The sequence below is a fragment of the Oncorhynchus mykiss genome, unplaced genomic scaffold (genome assembly GCF_013265735.2).
Source record: "Oncorhynchus mykiss isolate Arlee unplaced genomic scaffold, USDA_OmykA_1.1 un_scaffold_371, whole genome shotgun sequence".
Lineage (NCBI taxonomy): Eukaryota > Metazoa > Chordata > Actinopteri > Salmoniformes > Salmonidae > Oncorhynchus > Oncorhynchus mykiss.
The window spans coordinates 89,711-108,883 of NW_023493818.1; the positions used below are offsets into that span (position 1 = coordinate 89,711).

The 19,173-nt window shown below is 50.4% G+C and overlaps 1 protein-coding gene across 1 annotated transcript in view; it reads right to left on the reverse strand.

The window, feature by feature from the left end:
• The window catches only part of LOC110514664 (EH domain-binding protein 1), a gene marked incomplete at its 3' end in the record, with an annotated part of 99,412 nt that overhangs the window by 62,067 nt on the left and 18,172 nt on the right, over nucleotides 1–19,173 (reverse strand). Inside the window, exon 5 of the mRNA XM_036973952.1 lies at nucleotides 18,068–18,302. Within this exon, the coding sequence (XP_036829847.1) occupies nucleotides 18,068–18,302 (235 nt within the window). The remainder of the gene's footprint in view (nucleotides 1–18,067; nucleotides 18,303–19,173) is intronic.

Sequence of the window (19,173 nt, forward strand, 5' to 3'; positions counted from 1 at the left end):
TATGTAAAGACCAGATTAAATCAAGAATAGTCTGATGGGTGACAACGTTAGCTTGTGAATGATATATTATCACTGGTGAATGATGCCCAGCATAAGAAACAATGCCTTTTTTTGCTACCTTTTCTAATCATAGTCGCACACCTCATGTAGCCTAGCCCATAGATCTATATGTTTTAAAAAGGTTTGTATCACACCTCATGTAGCCTAGCCCATAGATCTATATGTTTTAAAAAGGTTAGTATCACACCTCATGTAGCCTAGCCCATAGATCTATATGTTTGAATAAGGTTTGTATCACACCTCATGTAGCCTAGCCCATAGATCTATATGTTTTAATAAGGTTTGTATCACACCTCATGTAGCCTAGCCCATAGATCTATATGTTTTAATAAGGTTTGTATCACACCTCATGTAGCCTAGCCCATAGATCTATATGTTTTAATAAGGTTTGTATCACAACTAAAGTGGCCAAATAACTTCTTAAAATGAAGCGCATTAATCCGCTTTACAAGGGGTGTAGAGCCTAACTGGCATGTATAAGCAGGGAAGACCATTGTCACCATTAAATGCACCTTCATAATAAAAGCATGACATGCATAATCACATGTGCCGTCACTTTTGATACTGGTGTTTTTACGCTAATGGAACCGTGGTGTTTTTAGCCTCCTGCCATGTGTGCATTGCTGCTCTTATAATGTGACGAAACAGCCTAATAGTGTATCACATTTTAATCTAAACGTTCTGATCTGTTGCGTCAGTCACCTTGCGTAAAAACATTTTGGGGGGATGCTAGTAGTTGTATTAATTTCGGATCTATCACATCCCACAACTGTCCCAGACTGTGAACAGAGGAGAGGGACAGAGGAGAGGGACAGAGGAGAGGGACAGATGGAGTACTGGAGGAAAGGAACAGATGGAGTACTGGAGGAAAGGAACAGATGGAGTACTGGAGGAAAGGAACAGATGGAGTACTGGAGGAGAGGCACAGATGGAGTACTGGAGGAGAGGAACAGAGGAGTACTGGAGGAGAGGGACAGATGTAGTACTGGAGGAGAGGGACAGATGTAGTACTGGAGGAGAGGAACAGAGGAGAACTGGAGGATAGGAACAGATGGAGTACTGGAGGAGAGGAACAGATGAGGCTACTGGAGGAGTGTTGGTAAACACGTCTCTCTACTGGAGCCTCAGAAGAGAGTCTCCATAAGAGAGAAACTCTTGAGAGGAATCAGTCAGACATGAAACATGGAGGATCATCATTCAACTTCCCTCCTTCAAATCAAACAGGTCCTCTTTACTGGAGATTACACTGTTCCAATGTGTTTTTATTTTGTCTCTACATAACCATATTCCGTCTGTCTTTCTGTCTCTCTCTCTTCACCTCTCCCTCTCCTTCCCTCCCTTTCTCTCACTCTACCTCCATCCTTCTCTCTCTCTCTTCACCTCTCCCTCTCCTTCCCTCCCTTTCTCTCACTCTACCTCCATCCTTCTCTCTCTCTCTTCACCTCTCCCTCTCCTTCCCTCCCTTTCTCTCACTACCTCCATCCTTCTCTCTCTCTCTTCACCTCTCCCTCTCCTTCCCTCCCTTTCTCTCACTCTACCTCCAACCTTCTCTCTCTCTCTTCACCTCTCCCTCTCCTTCCCTCCCTTTCTCTCACTCTACCTCCATCCTTCTCTCTCTCTCTTCACCTCTCCCTCTCCTTCCCTCCCTTTCTCTCACTCTACCTCCATCCTTCTTTCTCTCTCTTCACCTCTCCCTCTCCTTCCCTCCCTTTCTCTCACTCTACCTCCATCCTTCTCTCTCTCTCTTCACCTCTCCCTCTCCTTCCCTCCCTTTCTCTCACTCTACCTCCATCCTTCTCTCTCTCTCTTCACCTCTCCCTCTCCTTCCCTCCCTTTCTCTCACTACCTCCATCCTTCTTTCTCTCTCTTCACCTCTCCCTCTCCTTCCCTCCCTTTCTCTCACTACCTCCATCCTTCTTTCTCTCTCTTCACCTCTCCCTCTCCTTCCCTCCCTTTCTCTCACTACCTCCATCCTTCTTTCTCTCTCTTCACCTCTCCCTCTCCTTCCCTCCCTTTCTCTCACTCTACCTCCATCCTTCTTTCTCTCTCTTCACCTCTCCCTCTCCTTCCCTCCCTTTCTCTCACTACCTCCATCCTTCTCTCTCTCTCTTCACCTCTCCCTCTCCTTCCCTCCCTTTCTCTCACTCTACCTCCATCCTTCTCTCTCTCTCTTCACCTCTCCCTCTCCTTCCCTCCCTTTCTCTCACTCTACCTCCATCCTTCTTTCTCTCTCTTCACCTCTCCCTCTCCTTCCCTCCCTTTCTCTCACTCTACCTCCATCCTTCTCTCTCTCTCTTCACCTCTCCCTCTCCTTCCCTCCCTTTCTCTCACTCTACCTCCATCCTTCTCTCTCTCTCATCACCTCTCCCTCTCCTTCCCTCCCTTTCTCTCACTATACCTCCATCCTTCTCTCTCTCTCTTCACCTCTCCCTCTCCTTCCCTCCCTTTCTCTCACTATACCTCCATCCTTCTCTCTCTCTCTTCACCTCTCCCTCTCCTTCCCTCCCTTTCTCTCACTATACCTCCATCCTTCTCTCTCTCTCTTCACCTCTCCCTCTCCTTCCCTCCCTTTCTCTCACTACCTCCATCCTTCTCTCTCTCTCTTCACCTCTCCCTCTCCTTCCCTCCCTTTCTCTCACTACCTCCATCCTTCTTTCTCTCTCTTCACCTCTCCCTCTCCTTCCCTCCCTTTCTCTCACTCTACCTCCAACCTTCTCTCTCTCTCTTCACCTCTCCCTCTCCTTCCCTCCCTTTCTCTCACTATACCTCCATCCTTCTCTCTCTCTCTTCACCTCTCCCTCTCCTTCCCTCCCTTTCTCTCACTACCTCCATCCTTCTCTCTCTCTCTTCACCTCTCCCTCTCCTTCCCTCCCTTTCTCTCACTACCTCCATCCTTCTCTCTCTCTCTTCACCTCTCCCTCTCCTTCCCTCCCTTTCTCTCACTCTACCTCCATCCTTCTCTCTCTCTCTTCACCTCTCCCTCTCCTTCCCTCCCTTTCTCTCACTACCTCCATCCTTCTTTCTCTCTCTTCACCTCTCCCTCTCCTTCCCTCCATTTCTCTCACTATACCTCCATCCTTCTCTCTCTCTCTTCACCTCTCCCTCTCCTTCCCTCCCTTTCTCTCACTACCTCCATCCTTCTCTCTCTCTCTTCACCTCTCCCTCTCCTTCCCTCCCTTTCTCTCACTATACCTCCATCCTTCTCTCTCTCTCTTCACCTCTCCCTCTCCTTCCCTCCCTTTCTCTCACTACCTCCATCCTTCTCTCTCTCTCTTCACCTCTCCCTCTCCTTCCCTCCCTTTCTCTCACTATACCTCCATCCTTCTCTCTCTCTCTTCACCTCTCCCTCTCCTTCCCTCCCTTTCTCTCACTCTACCTCCATCCTTCTTTCTCTCTGTTTCCTTCTCCAGCTCTTTCCTAAAAGCAGCTAGAGGTAATCCCTGGCTGATAAAACTAAAGGATTTACCACAGGAAGATTAGGGGGCTACGTCCCAAATGGCCATATTGCTCTGGTCAAAAGTAGTGCACTAAATAGGGAATAGGGTGCTATTTGGGAAGCAGCCTAGGGAGGCTCTTTGTGGAGCCTTTTATACCAGTCGGTGTGGGTACTGAAGGAGCTCTTGAAGTGCTGAAATCAGGAGCTGAACACAGTGCAGGAACATCGGAGGAGCAGGATAATGATAGCAGCATTACAGTAATGATCAAAACACTGCGACCCACTCAGGAAACCCTCTGTATCTGACAGACCCGACAGGACACTGAGACCCACTCAGGAAACCCTCTGTATCTGACAGACCCGACAGGACACTGAGACCCACTCAGGAAACCCTCTGTATCTGACAGACCCGACAGGACACTGAGACCCACTCAGGAAACCCTCTGTATCTGACAGACCCGACAGGACACTGAGACCCACTCAGGAAACCCTCTGTATCTGACAGACCCGACAGGACACTGAGACCCACTCAGGAAACCCTCTGTAACTGACAGACCCGACAGGACCCGACCTCAGCCCTGCAGAGCCTGTAGACAATTTCATTCAGGCTAATAAGGCAAACTTGTTGACTTATATGAGGCGGAGCCAACACATACAGACAGGCCTATAAACGTTAACCAGAACAGCAACTTAGCTGATCAAGTATATACAGTTGAAGTCAGAAGTTTACCATGGTCCCATGGTGTTTATATTTGCGTACTATTGTTTGTACAGATGAACCTGGTACCTTTAGGCGTTTGGAAATTGCTCCCAATGATGAACCAGACTTGTGGAGGTCTACAATTTTTTTCCTGATTTTTCTTTTGATTTTCATATGATGTCAAGCAAAGAGGCACTGAGTTTGAAGGTAGGCCTTGAAATACAGTGCCTTGCGAAAGTATTCGGCCCCCTTGAACTTTGCGACCTTTTGCCACATTTCAGGCTTCAAACATAAAGATATAAAACTGTATTTTTTTGTGAAGAATCAACAACAAGTGGGACACAATCATGAAGTGGAACGACATTTATTGGATATTTCAAACTTTTTTAACAAATCAAAAACTGAAAAATTGGGCGTGCAAAATTATTCAGCATCCTTAAGTTAATACTTTGTAGCGCCACCTTTTGCTGTGATTACAGCTGTAAGTCGCTTGGGGTATGTCTCTATCAGTTTTGCACATCGAGAGACTGACATTTTTTCCCATTCCTCCTTGCAAAACAGCTCGAGCTCAGTGAGGTTGGATGGAGAGCATTTGTGAACAGCAGTTTTCAGTTCTTTCCACAGATTCTCGATTGGATTCAGGCCTGGACTTTGACATGGCCATTCTAACACCTGGATATGTTTATTTTTGAACCATTCCATTGTAGATTTTGCTTTATGTTTTGGATCATTGTCTTGTTGGAAGACAAATCTCCGTCCCAGTCTCAGGTCTTTTGCAGACTCCATCAGGTTTTCTTCCAGAATGGTCCTGTATTTGGCTCCATCCATCTTCCCATCAATTTTAACCATCTTCCCTGTCCCTGCTGAAGAAAAGCAGGCCCAAACCATGATGCTACCACCACCATGTTTGACAGTGGGGATGGTGTGTTCAGCTGTGTTGCTTTTACGCCAAACATAACGTTTTGCATTGTTGCCAAAAAGTTCCATTTTGGTTTCATCTGACCAGAGCACCTTCTTCCACATGTTTGGTGTGTCTCCCAGGTGGCTTGTGGCAAACTTTAAACAACACTTTTTATGGATATCTTTAAGAAATGGCTTTCTTCTTGCCACTCTTCTATAAAGGCCAGATTTGTGCAATATACGACTGATTGTTGTCCTATGGACTGAGTCTCCCACCTCAGCTGTAGATCTCTGCAGTTCATCCAGAGTGATCATGGGCCTCTTGGCTGCATCTCTGATCAGTCTTCTCCTTGTATGAGCTGAAAGTTTAGAGGGACGGCCAGGTCTTGGTAGATTTGCAGTGGTCTGATACTCCTTCCATTTCAATATTATCGCTTGCACAGTGCTCCTTGGGATGTTTAAAGCTTGGGAAATCTTTTTGTATCCAAATCTGGCTTTAAACTTCTTCACAACAGTATCTTGGACCTGCCTGGTGTGTTCCTTGTTCTTCATGATGCTCTCTGCGCTTTTAACGGACCTCTGAGACTATCACAGTGCAGGTGCATTTATACGGAGACTTGATTACACACAGGTGGATTGTATTTATCATCATTAGTCATTTAGGTCAACATTGGATCATTCAGAGATCCTCACTGAACTTCTGGAGAGAGTTTGCTGCACTGAAAGTAAAGGGGCTGAATAATTTTGCACGCCCAATTTTTCAGTTTTTGATTTGTTCAAAAAAAGTTTGAAATATCCAATAAATGTCGTTCCACTTCATGATTGTGTCCCACTTGTTGTTGATTCTTCACAAAAAAATACAGTTTTATATCTTTATGTTTGAAGCCTGAAATGTGGCAAAAGGTCGCAAAGTTCAAGGGGGCCGAATACTTTCGCAAGGCACTGTACATCCACAGGTACACCTCCAATTGACTCCAATGATGTCAATTAGCCTATCAGAAGCTTCTAAAGCCATGCCAGATGGGTGGGGTTTGGATAATAGAGGCCTCTTCTAGTCAGTGAAGTCAGGAAGGTCCAGTTGGGTTATAATCCGGTCCACTGCCTTCTGACTGGAACGTGTATCTTTCCTGTCCACGGTCCTATCTGCTCAATACAAACCCAGATGTAGAGACCTAAGACAAGGTACAGCTCTGACAGCTCTTTGGTCTTGGCCATAGTGGAGTTTGGAGTGTGACTGTTAGAAGTTGTGGACAGTCTTTTATACTGATAACAAGTTCAAACAGGTGCCATTAATACAGGTAACGAGTGGAGGACAGAGGAGCCTCTTAAAGAAGAAGTTACAGGTCTGTGAGAGACAGAAATCTTGCTTATTTGTAGGTGACCAAATACTTGGTCAGTCCCCCCTCCCAGTTCCCCCTCTTTCTCAGTCCCCCCCTCTTTCTCAGTCCTCACTCCCAGTCCCCCCACTTTCTCAGTCCCCCACTCCCCCCTCCCAGTTCCCCCTCTTTCTCAGTCCCCCACTCCCGGTCCCCCCCTCTTTCTCAGTCCCCCCTCCAAGTTCCCCTTCTTTCTCAGTCCCCCCCTTCTTTCTCAGTCCTCACTCCCAGTCCCCCCCCTTTCTCAGTCCCCCACTCCCAGTTACCCCCTCTTTCTCAGTCCCCCCTCTCAGATCCCCCCTCTTTCTCAGTTCCCCCCTCCCAGTTCCCCCTCTCTCTCAGTCCTCACTCCCAGTCCCCCCCCCTTTCTCAGTCCCCCACTTCCAGATCCCCCCTCTTTCTCAGCCCCCCCTCCCTGTTCCCCCCTTTTCTGTCCCCTTTCTTTCTCAGACCCCCCCCCCCCCCCCCCCTCACTCTCTGTGACAGTCGTGCCCTGCAGCACTAACCTGTCCTGAACAGGAAGTCTAGTGACTGGCTTTTAGTGCTTCTCCTCTCCTATAGCTCTCACCAGCTCTAGTATCCCCCAGCTCACAGAGAGGAGGAGGACTGGCTTACCTTACCCCTCAGGATTATACTACTGTTACACAGCTTATTGAGGGGCCAGAGGGGCCAAGGGCTTGGTCTCATACCTATATGATATGCCTCTATATGAGGGAGCTCTAAGAGTACGAGGCTGTTTGAGAGGTTTGAATCCTAATCAATCCGTCCAAAGGAACAACGTGTTGTTTGAGGTACGGCAGATCAATACAGCTACAGTCGTCTAACAGGGGTCAAAGCTGTACGCTGAAAAACCTTGTTAGCGCAAAAGGTCAAATTAAATGTTTGATGCTCATTAGAATTTCCTGTCTTTTTCATCTTAAGACAAAACGCTAAATATTTAAATGAAAACTGTTTTTATATTAATAGCCGTGTAGATAAGTGACTTCCTGTGGATGAGAGGAGAGAGGAGGAGGAAAAGGAGGAGAGAGGAGAGAGAAGGAGAAAAGGGGGAGGAGGAGAGAGGAGGAGAAAAGAGGGGGAGGAGGAGAGAGGAGGACAGAGGAGGGGGAGGAGGAGAGAGGATGAGAAAAGAAGGGGAGGAGGAGAGAGGATGAGAAAAGAAGGGGAGGGGGAGAGAGGAGAAAAGAGGGGGAGGAGAGAGGAGAAAGGAGGAGAGAGGAGGAGAGGAGGGGGAGGAGGAGGAGAGAGGAGGAGAGGAGGGGGAGGTGGAGGAGGAGAGAGGAGGAGAAAGGAGGAGAAAGGAGGAGAGAGAAGGAGAGGAGGGGGAGGAGAGAGGAGGAGAGGAGGGGGAGGAGGAGAGGAGGGGGAGGAGGAGAGAGGAGGAGAGAGGATGAGAAAGGAGGAGAGAGGAGGAGAGGAGGGGAGGAGGAGAGGAGGAGAAAAGAGGGGGAGGAGGAGAGAGGAGGAGGGGAGGAGAGAGGATGAGAAAAGAGGGGGAGGAGGAGAGAGGAGGAGAAAGGAGGAGAGAGGAGGGCGAGGAGAGAGGATGAGAGAGGACGGGGAGGAGGAGAGAGGAGGACAGGGGAGGGGGAGGAGGAGAGAGGATGAGAAAAGAAGGGGAGGAGGAGAGAGGATGAGAAAAGAGGGGGAGGAGAGAGGAGAAAGGAGGAGAGAGGATGAGAGGAGGGGGAGGAGGAGAGAGGAGGAGAGGAGGGGGAGGTGGAGGAGGAGAGAGGAGGAGAGGAGGGGGAGGTGGAGGAGGAGAGAGGAGGAGAAAGGAGGAGAGAGGAGGAGAAAGGAGGAGAGGAGTGGAGGAGGAGAGGAGGAGAAAAGAGGGGGAGGAGGAGAGGAGGAGAAAAGAGGGGGAGGAGGAGAGAGGAGGGGAGGAGAGAGGATGAGAAAAGAGGGGGAGGAGGAGAGAGGAGGAGAAAGGAGGAGAGAGGAGGGGGAGGAGAGAGGATGAGAGAGGAGGGGGAGGAGGAGAAAAGAGGGGGAGGAGGTGAGAGGAGGGGGAGGAGGTGAGAGGAGGGGGAGGAGGTGAGAGGAGGAGAGAAGAGGGGGAGGAGGAGAGAGGATGAGAAAAGAGGGGGAGGAGGAGAAAAGAGGGGGAGGAGGAGAAAAGAGGGGGAGGAGGTGAGAGGAGGGGGAGGAGGTGAGAGGAGGAGAGAAGAGGGGGAGGAGGAGAGAGGAGAACAGAAAGAAGGTGTGTAGCAAATGAGAGAGGGGACAGGTCAACAGTGAGAGGAGAAAAGGAGGTGAAGAAAAGAGACAAGGAGGGCCAGGTGAGGAAAGAGGAGTGCAGTATTCTCTCGGTCCCCCCATACCGTCATCCTATACAAAAAACTACTCCTCTACTCTTCATCTTCTCCTCAACCAAGGAAAACTCCACAATGTCAGAACGGCAGGCTCTCGCCTTCTCTCACCCTTTCTGTAAGCTAATTAAGAAATATCACAGCCTTCTGCGAACTCAATTAAATCATGTTAATTTATTCTCATTTCAATTTCCACTCAGGCTGCTGCTGTGGAGGGCCGGAAAAACAAAGGAGGAGGAATGAAAGGAGCCGTGCTCTGGTCCTGGCCTCCCTGTGAGACGCTCTCTCTCTCTCTGTGTGTATGTGTGTGTGTCTCGGTGTGTGTCTTTGTGTGTGTGTGTCTCGGTGTGTGTGTGTGTCTCAGTGTGTGTCTAGGTGTGTGTGTGTATATGTGCGTCTCAGTGTGTGTGTGTGTGTGTGTGTGTGTGTGTGTGTGTTTGCGTCTCAGGGTGTGTGTGCACGTGTGTCTCGGTGTGTGTGTGCGCACTTGTGTCTCGGTGTGTGTGCGCGCGTGTGTGTGTGTCTCGGTGTGTGTGTGTGTCTCGGTGTGTGTCTCGGTGTGTGAATATAGTCCAGGCCTCCTTGTGAGAGGTGCTCTGTGCTCTCAGCTCCTCAGAAACACTATTTAATTCGGGCCTTTGATTCATCTGAATAACAGAAACCTTTTATTTGAGGGGAAAAGCAGCATACCTCTCCTGTTGTTTCACTTAGTCACCATCCTGAGGAGCCTGGAGGATGCTGTGTGTGTGTGTGTGTGTGTGTGTGTGTGTGTGTGTGTGTGTGTGTGTGTGTGTGTGTGTGTGTGTGTGTGTGTGTGTGTGTGTGTGTGTGTGTGTGTGTGTGTGTGTGTTACTATCCTTGTTGGGACCAGAAGAATTAGGCGTTAAGAGTTAGGGGAAAATAAGATTTTTAATCAATTGTTTGGTCAAACAAATGTGTGTGTGTGTGTGTGTGTGTGTAAAGTAAAGTGTGTGTGAGAGCACGCATGTGTCAGGACATGTGTGCACGATACAGGAAGTGAATATTTCAAGGTCTACTTCAGCTAAACGGCTGCACCAGAAGACTCGGATCTTAGTTGAAACACAGAACTCTCTGAAAGTCCTTATGTTAATATAGAACAGGAAATATAACTCTTATGTTAATATAGAACAGGAAATATAACTCTTCTTCTTTGCACAAACTTTTCCTCCGACATCGGCGTTCTGTTCGTGACTTTTCTCCATATGAAAATAAAGGCTAATAAATTCATGAAGCGGAAACTGATGAAAATCCGCGAGATCAGAGCAGCTGAGGGCAGAACGGCTCACTGAAACTTCTGGAACAGAGACAACGAAGCAGAGACAGTGACAGAGGAGGAGGAGGAGGAGGAGGAGGAGGAGGAGGAGGAGGAGGAGTGACCCCTGGGAAGGAGATGGACTGAAACGGGACAGACATGAATCTCTCGTCCGTTCTTCCTTCTCTCTTTCTTTTAGAAAGTTACTCTGTTCATTTAAATGAATCCTTCAGACAGACGTTCCGTCTCCGCGACTCAGGAGAAGCAAAACCTCAACGCACTCTGGGATCGGTCTTTCATTGTCCTCTAAGACAGAGGAAGAGAGAGGGATGGAGAAAGAAAGAGAGACAGACAGACACAGAGACCGAGAGTGAGACAGAGAGAGGCCGAGAGAGACAGAGAGAGAGACAGAGAGAGAGACAGCGAGGGAAAGAGAGGCAGAGAGAGAGAGGCAGAGAGAGAGAGGCAGAGAGAGAGGCAGAGAGAGAGAGAGACAGAGAGAGGCCGAGAGAGAGAGACAGAGCGAGACAGAAAGAGGGAGAGAAAGAGGGAGAGAGAGAGAGACAGAGAGAGAGACAGAGAGAGGCAGAGAGACAGAGAGAGAGGCAGAGAGAGAGGCAGAGAGAGAGGCAGAGAGAGAGGCAGAGAGAGAGGCAGAGAGAGAGACAGAGAGAGAGACAGAGAGAGACCGAGGGCGACAGAGAGAGAGAGGCAGAGAGAGAGACAGAGAGAGACAAAGAGAGAGAGACAAAGAGACAAAGAGAGAGAGACAAAGAGACAGAGAGAGACAGCAGAGTGAAGGACTGGGGAAGTACGTACTGAGAGTCCAGTAACTTTGATGAATGGTTATAAAAGAGTAACAAACAACCAGGGGGACGTCACCAGCCACCAGGGGGACGTCACCAGTCACCAGGAGGACGTCACCAGCCACCAGGGGGACGTCACCAGGAGGACGTCACCAGCCACCAGGGGGACGTCACCAGGAGGACGTCACCAGCCACCAGGGGGACGTCACCAGGAGGACGTCACCAGCCACCAGGGGGACGTCACCAGGAGGACGTCACCAGCCACCAGGGGGACGTCACCAGGGGGACGTCACCAGCCACCAGGGGGACGCCACCAGCCACCAGGGGGACGTCACAAGCCACCAGGGGGACGTCACCAGCCACCAGGGGGACGTCACCAGCCACCAGGGGGACGCCACCAGCCACCAGGGGGACGTCACCAGCCACCAGGGGGACAGCCACCAGTCACCAGCCACCAGGGGAAAAATCACCAGCAACCAGGGGGACATCACCAGGGGGACGTCACCAGCCACCAGGGGGACGTCACCAGCCACCAAGGGGACGTCACCAGCCATCAGGGGGACGTCACCAGGGGGACGCCACCAGGGGGACGTCACCAGCCACCAGGGGGACGTCACCAGCCACCAGGGGGACGCCACCAGGGGGACGTCACCAGCCACCAGGGGGACGTCACCAAGGGGACGCCACCAGGGGGACGTCACCAGGGGGACGTCACCAGCCACCAGGGGGACATCACCAGCCACCAGGGGGACATCACCAGGGGGACATCACCAGGGGGACGTCACCAGCCACCAGGGGGACATCACCAGGGGGACGTCACCAGCCACCAGGGGGACGTCACCAGCCACCAGGGGGACATCACCAGGGGGACGTCACCAGCCACCAGGGGGACGTCACCAGCCACCAGGGGGACGCCACCAGGGGGACGCCACCAGGGGGACGCCACCAGGGGGACGTCACCAGCCACCAGGGGGACGTCACCAGCCACCAGGGGGACGTCACCAGCCACCAGGGGGACGCCACCAGCCACCAGGGGGACGTCACCAGGGGGACGCCACCAGGGGGACATCACCAGCCACCAGGGGGACGTCACCAGCCACCAGGGGGACGTCACCAGCCACCAGGGGGACGCCACCAGCCACCAGGGGGACGTCACCAGCCACCAGGGGGACGCCACCAGCCACCAGGGGGACGTCACCAGCCACCAGGGGGACGCCACCAGCCACCAGGGGGACGCCACCAGCCACCAGGGGGATGTCACCAGCCACCAGGGGGACGCCACCAGCCACCAGGGGGACGTCACCAGCCACCAGGGGGACGTCACCAGCCACCAGGGGGACGTCACCAGCCACCAGGGGGACGTCACCAGCCACCAGGGGGACGTCACCAGCCACCAGGGGGATGTCACCAGGGGGACGTCACCAGCCACCAGGGGGACGCCACCAGCCACCAGGGGGACGCCACCAGCCACCAGGGGGACGTCACCAGCCACCAGGGGGGACGTCACCAGGGGGACGTCACCAGCCACCAGGGGGACGTCACCAGCCACCAGGGGGACGTCACCAGGGGGACGTCACCAGCCACCAGGGGGACGTCACCAGCCACCAGGGGGACGTCACCAGCCAGTGGAAATGCCTCATGTGAAATGTCAGGAAATACCCTCATACAGTATGAAGAAAAATGACAAATGAAATGTAGAACGGCTTTTGGTAAACTGCCACTTACAGTAGGCAACAATTGCCCTTTGACCCAAACAAACCCCCCCTACTTTAACATACCGTTCAGTGTAAATGAATCTGTATGGATACCACACACTGGAGAGATTGTCTTCGCTCCTAAAAATAGACAATAACACCCTTGCCTTCGTTACACTAACGCTGAGGAGAAATGACTATGACGGAGATACACTGAGTTTACAAACATGAAGAACAGCTGCTCTTTCCATGAAATAGACTGACCAGGTGAATCCAGGCAAAGATATGATCCCTTATTGATGTCACCTCAACTCAGGGTAGATGAAGGGGAGGAGACGGGTTAAAGAAGGATTTTTACGCCAATTGAGACGAGGACTGTGCATGTCATGCCATTCAGAGGGTGAATGGACAAGACAAAAGATTTGAGTGCCGTTGAACGGGGTATGGTAGTAGGTGCCAGGCACACCGGCTTGGGTCAAGAACTGCAACGCTGCTGGGTTTTTCACACTGAACAGTTTCCTGTGAGAGTGCAAGTCAATATTATGAAGGTGTTGTTAACGTCAGTATATTCAGGAAACAGCATCTATACCAGGTGTATCACCGTAACACCTGAAACTAGATGTGGTTGTCTCACTTACAGTTGAAGTCGGAAGTTTACATACACTTAGGGTCATTAAAACTCGTTTTTCAGCCACTCCACAAATATCTTGATAACAAACTGTAGTTTTGGCAAGTCAGTTGGGGCATCTACTTTGTGCATGACACAAGTAATTTTTCCAACAGTTCTTTACAGACAGATTAATTCACTGTATCACAATTCCAGTGGGTCAGAAGTTTACATACACTAAGACATCATTGGAGTCAATTGGAGGTGTACCTGTGGATGTGTTTCAAGGCCTACCTTCAAACTCACTGCCTCTTTGCTTGACATCATGGGAAAATCAAAAGAAATCAGCAAAGACCTCAGAAAATATTGTAGACCTCCACAAGTCTGGTTCATCCTTGGGAGCAATTTCGAAACTCCTGAAGGTACCACGTTCATCTGTACAAACAGTAGTACGCAAGTATGAACACCATGGGACCACGCAGCCGTCATACCGCTCAGGAAGGAGACGCGTTCTGTCTCCTAGAGAAGAACGTACTTTGGTGTGAAAAGTGCAAATCAATCCCAGAACAGCAGCAAAGGACCTTGTGAAGATGCTGGAGGAAACAGGTACAAAAGTATCAATATCCACAGTAAAACGAGTCCTATATCGACATAACCTGAAAGGCCGCTCAGCAAGGAAGAAGCCACTGCTCCAAAACCGCTATAAAAAAGCCATACTACGGTTTGCAACTGCACATGGGGACAAAGATTGTACTTTTTGGAGAAAAATGTCCTCTGGTCTGATGAAACAAAAATGTAACTGTTTAGCCATAATGACCATCTTCACATTTGGAGGAAAAAGGGGGAGGCTTGCAAGCCGAAGAACACCATCCCAACCGTGAAGCACGGGGGTGGCAGCATCTTGTTGTGGGGGTGCTTTGCTGCAGGAGGGTCTGGTGCACTTCACAAAATAGATGGAATCATGAGGAAGGACAATTATGTGGATATATTGAAGCAACATCTCAAGACATCAGTCAGGAAGTTAAAGCTTTGTCGCAAATGGGTCTTCCAAATGGACAATGACCCCAAGCATACTTCCAAAGTTGTGGCAAAATGGCTTAAGGACAACAAAGTCAAGGTATTGGAGGGCCATCACAAAGCCTTGACCTCAATCCCACAGAACATTTGTGGGCAGAACTGAAAAAGCGTGTGCCAGCAAGGAGGTCTACAAACCTACAAACATTTAAACTGAGTTTAAATGTATTTGGCTAAGGTGCATGCAAACTTCCGACTTCAACTGGAACTACTGATAAAGGTACTGTCTCACCACGCTTCTGATGAAAGTACTGTCTCACCACGCTACTGATGAAGGTACTGTCTCACCTAGATACTGATGAAAGTACTGTCTCATCATGCTACTGATGAAGGTACTGTCTCACCTAGCTACTGATGAAGGTACTGTCTCACCACGCTACTGATGAAGGTACTGTCTCACCTAGCTACTGATGAAGGTACTGTCTCACCTAGCTACTGATGAAGGTACTGTCTCACCACGCTACTGATGAAGGTACTGTCTCACCTAGCTACTGATGAAGGTACTGTCTCACCTAGCTATTGATGAAGGTACTGTCTCACCACGCTACTGATGAAGGTACTGTCTCACCTAGCTACTGATGAAGGTACTGTCTCACCACGCTACTGATGAAGGTACTGTCTCACCTAGCTACTGATGAAGGTACTGTCTCACCTCGCTACTGATGAAGGTACTGTCTCACCTAGCTACTGATGAAGGTACTGTCTCACCACGCTACTGATGAAGGTACTGTCTCACCTAGCTACTGATGAAGGTACTGTCTCACCTAGCTACTGATGAAGGTACTGTCTCATCACGCTACTGATGAAGGTACTGTCTCATCACGCTACTGATGAAGGTACTGTCTCACCTAGCTACTGATGAAGGTACTGTCTCACCTAGCTACTGATGAAGGTATTGTCTCACCTAGCTACTGATGAAGGTACTGTCTCATCACGCTACTGATGAAGGTACTGTCTCACCACGCTACTGATGAAGGTACTGTCTCACCACGCTACTGATGAAGGTACTGTCTCATCATGCTACTGATGAAGGTACTGTCTCACCTCGCTACTGATGAAGGTACTGTCTCATCACGCTACTGATGAAGGTACTGTCTCACCTAGCTACTGATGAAGGTATTGTCTCACCTAGCTACTGATGAAGGTACTGTCTCACCTCGCTACTGATGAAGGTACTGTCTCACCACGCTACTGATGAAGGTACTGTCTCACCACGCTACTGATGAAGGTACTGTCTCACCTAGCTACTGATGAAGGTACTGTCTCACCACGCTACTGATGAAGGTACTGTCTCACCTAGCTACTGATGAAGGTACTGTCTCACCTAGATACTGATGAAGGTACTGTCTCATCACGCTACTGATGAAGGTACTGTCTCACCACGCTACTGATGAAGGTACTGTCTCACCACGCTACTGATGAAGGTACTGTCTCACCTAGCTACTGATGAAGGTACTGTCTCACCTAGCTACTGATGAAGGTACCGTCTCACCTAGCTATTGATGAAGGTACTGTCTCATCACGCTACTGATGAAGGTACTGTCTCACCACGCTACTGATGAAGGTACTGCCTCACCACGCTACTGATGAAGGTACTGCCTCACCACGCTACTGATGAAGGTACTGTCTCATCACGCTACTGATGAAGGTACTGTCTCACCTCGCTACTGATGACGGTACTGTCTCACCTAGCTACTGATGTAGGTACTGTCTCACCTCGCTACTGATGAAGGTACTGTCTCACCTAGCTACTGATGAAGGTACTGTCTCACCTAGCTACTGATGAAGGTACTGTCTCACCTAGCTACTGATGAAGGTACTGTCTCACCTAGCTACTGATGAAGGTACTGTCTCACCACGCTACTGATGAAGGTACTGTCTCACCTAGCTACTGATGAAGGTACTGTCTCACCACGCTACTGATGAAGGTACTGTCTCACCTAGCTACTGATGAAGGTACTGTCTCACCACGCTACTGATGAAGGTACTGTCTCACCTCGCTACTGATGAAGGTACTGTCTCACCTAGCTACTGATGAAGGTACTGTCTCACCTAGCTACTGATGAAGGTATTGTCTCACCTAGCTACTGATGACGGTACTGTCTCACCACGCTACTGATGAAGGTACGGTCTCACCACGCTACTAATGAAGGTACTGTCTCACCACGCTACTGATGAAGGTTCTGTCTGGAAGCAGCTCTGGATGAGAACGTCTGTTTAATGACTAAATGTCCATGTTAAAATCATACTCTTATACAAAGAGTGGAGGATACAAGAACACAGCCTGTCCTGATTCACCACAGCCTGTCCTGATTCACCACAGCCTGTCCTGATTCACCACAGCCTGTCCTGATTCACCACAGCCTGTCCTGATTCACCACAGCCTGTCCTGATCCACCACAGCCTGTCCTGATTCACCACAGCCTGTCCTGATTCACCACAGCCTGTCCTGATCCACCACAGCCTGTTGTTGAAGAGGTAGCCTTAACACCATGACAAACTGAACTAACACACACACACACACACACACACACACACACACACACACACACACACACACACACACGGAGGACTTAAACAAGACCACACACAAGCAGATGCACACACACACACACACCACCCACACCACCCACACCCACACACACCCACCACCCACACACACACACACGCCACCCACACACACACACACGCCACCCACCCACACCACACACACACCACCCACACACACACCACACACACAAAACATTGAGAAGCAGAGGAACAGCCTGTGTTTTTTGGGCAAACTGGAATCTGTGCGTACTAACACACAGACACATACACACATGTGTAGGAGTTTCTCATCATTGTGTGTGTGTGTGTGTGTGTGTGTGTGTGTGTGTGTGTGTGTGTGTGTGTGTGTGTGTGTGTGTGTGTGTGTGTGTTTTTCGCTGTGAGAATATTTACAGAAACCAAACCCTATTCTCACCACCTCTACATGTTAAAGTCTGAGCCTCATTTTCCACTGGATATCTCTCCTGCAACAGCCTCAGTTTCTCTCCCCCCTCCTCTCTCTCCCTCCTCTCTCCCTCCTCTCTCCCTCTCTCTCACTCACTCCTCTCTCTCTCCCTCTCTCACTCACTCCTCTCTCCCTCCTCTCTCTCTCCCCTATCTCCCTCCCCTCTCTCCCTCCTCCGCTGAGCTCTAAAGACAGGGGCAGCCCTTGGCGGAGTGCAGCCCACCACAGGCCACTGAGTCTGGGTAATTAAAGTTGTTTAGACCCCCTCACCCACAGTCACACGGCTGTGCAGCTGGTTGATAAACCTTCCTTAATGACATAGTACCACCATTACTGTTACCGCACCAAGTCCTACACAACTACAACAGCCAGCCACGGAGGGAGGGTGTGTGTGTGTGTCCGCGGGGGGGGTTATGGGGGCAGATGGGGTTCTTACCCCCCCTGTAATCAGTCTGCTGATGTGTTTAAGCCCCTCATATGCTTTCTGCCCTGCATCTCATATAGACTACTTAAACCCCCCCCCCCCCCCACCCAATCACTCCCGGCCACTGGGGTGGCTCATCATGTGTGTGTGACCACCAGCCGTTTAATTACAACTAGCAGAAATGCAGAATTTAAATAAATAAATAAACAAACAAACAACCCAATAAACTAATACCTATATTCAGATGAGGAGGTTGGAGGTGACTGGACACACACGGAGGCACATGCAAACACAACTACACACACTTTGTGAGCAACCACACACACACACACACACACACACACACACACACACACACACGTCATGAATACCCCTACTCTAGTGCCACTACCCTCTTCAAAGAGTCTTACCTTAGGGGAGGAGAAGGCCAGATCTCGCCCCACCACAGCTGCCACGGCACTGGGTCTACTGGGCATGAATCTCTCCCTCTCTGCCCCCTCCCTGGAGGTGTTGGGGGCCGAGGGGCTGGGGCCTGGAGGTCTGGGAGGTAGCGGGGCTCTCCTCTTCTGGTTACTGAAGTCTGGAGAGGGGCCCCCGGAGGGCCGGGATGGGCTGGAGGTCCGGGGCTCGTAGAACGGGTTGGATCTGAAGGAGAGAGGGAGACGGAGGGGGGAAGGCGGAGTGAGGGAGGGGAGAGACGGAGATGGAGGGGGGAAGACGGAGTGAGGGAGGGGAGAGACGGAGATGGAGGGGGGAAGACGGAGTGAGGGAGGGGAGAGACGGAGATGGAGGGGGGAGACGAAGTGAGGGAGGGGAGAGACAGAGTGAGGGGGGAGAGGGAGAGAGGGAGACGGAGGGGGGAAGACGGAGTGAGGGAGGGGAGAGACGGAGATGGAGGGGGGAAGACGGAGTGAGGGAGGGGAGAGATGGAGATGGAGGGGGGAAGACAGAGTGAGGGAGGGGAGAGACGGAGTGAGGGGGGAGAGGGAGAGAGGGAAAGGGATGGGGAGTGAGGGGGGAGGGAGAGAGGGAAAGGGATGGGGAGTGAGGGGGGAGGGAGAGAGGGAAGGGGAGAGAGGGAGTGAGGGAAATGGATAGGAAGTGAGGGAGGGGAGAGGGAGTGAGGGAGGGAGGGGAGAGGGAAAGAAAGAGGGAGAGGAGAGAGATATGGCATATCAAAAGATTGCATCATAATGTAATTTTACAGGCATTGTATAACTTTACATCCTCTAAAACTCTTCTGTTTTTTGTTAAATGTAATTTATTTCACCTTTATTTAACCAGGTAGGCCAGTTGAGAACACCTTTATTTAACCAGGTAGGCCAGTTGAGAACACCTTTATTTAACCAGGTAGGCCAGTTGAGAACACCTTTATTTAACCAGGTAGGCCAGTTGAGAACACCTTTATTTAACCGGGTGGGCCAGTTGAGAACACCTTTATTTAACCAGGTAGGCCAGTTGAGAACACTTTTATTTAACCAGGTGGGCCAGTTGAGAACAACTTTATTTAACCAGG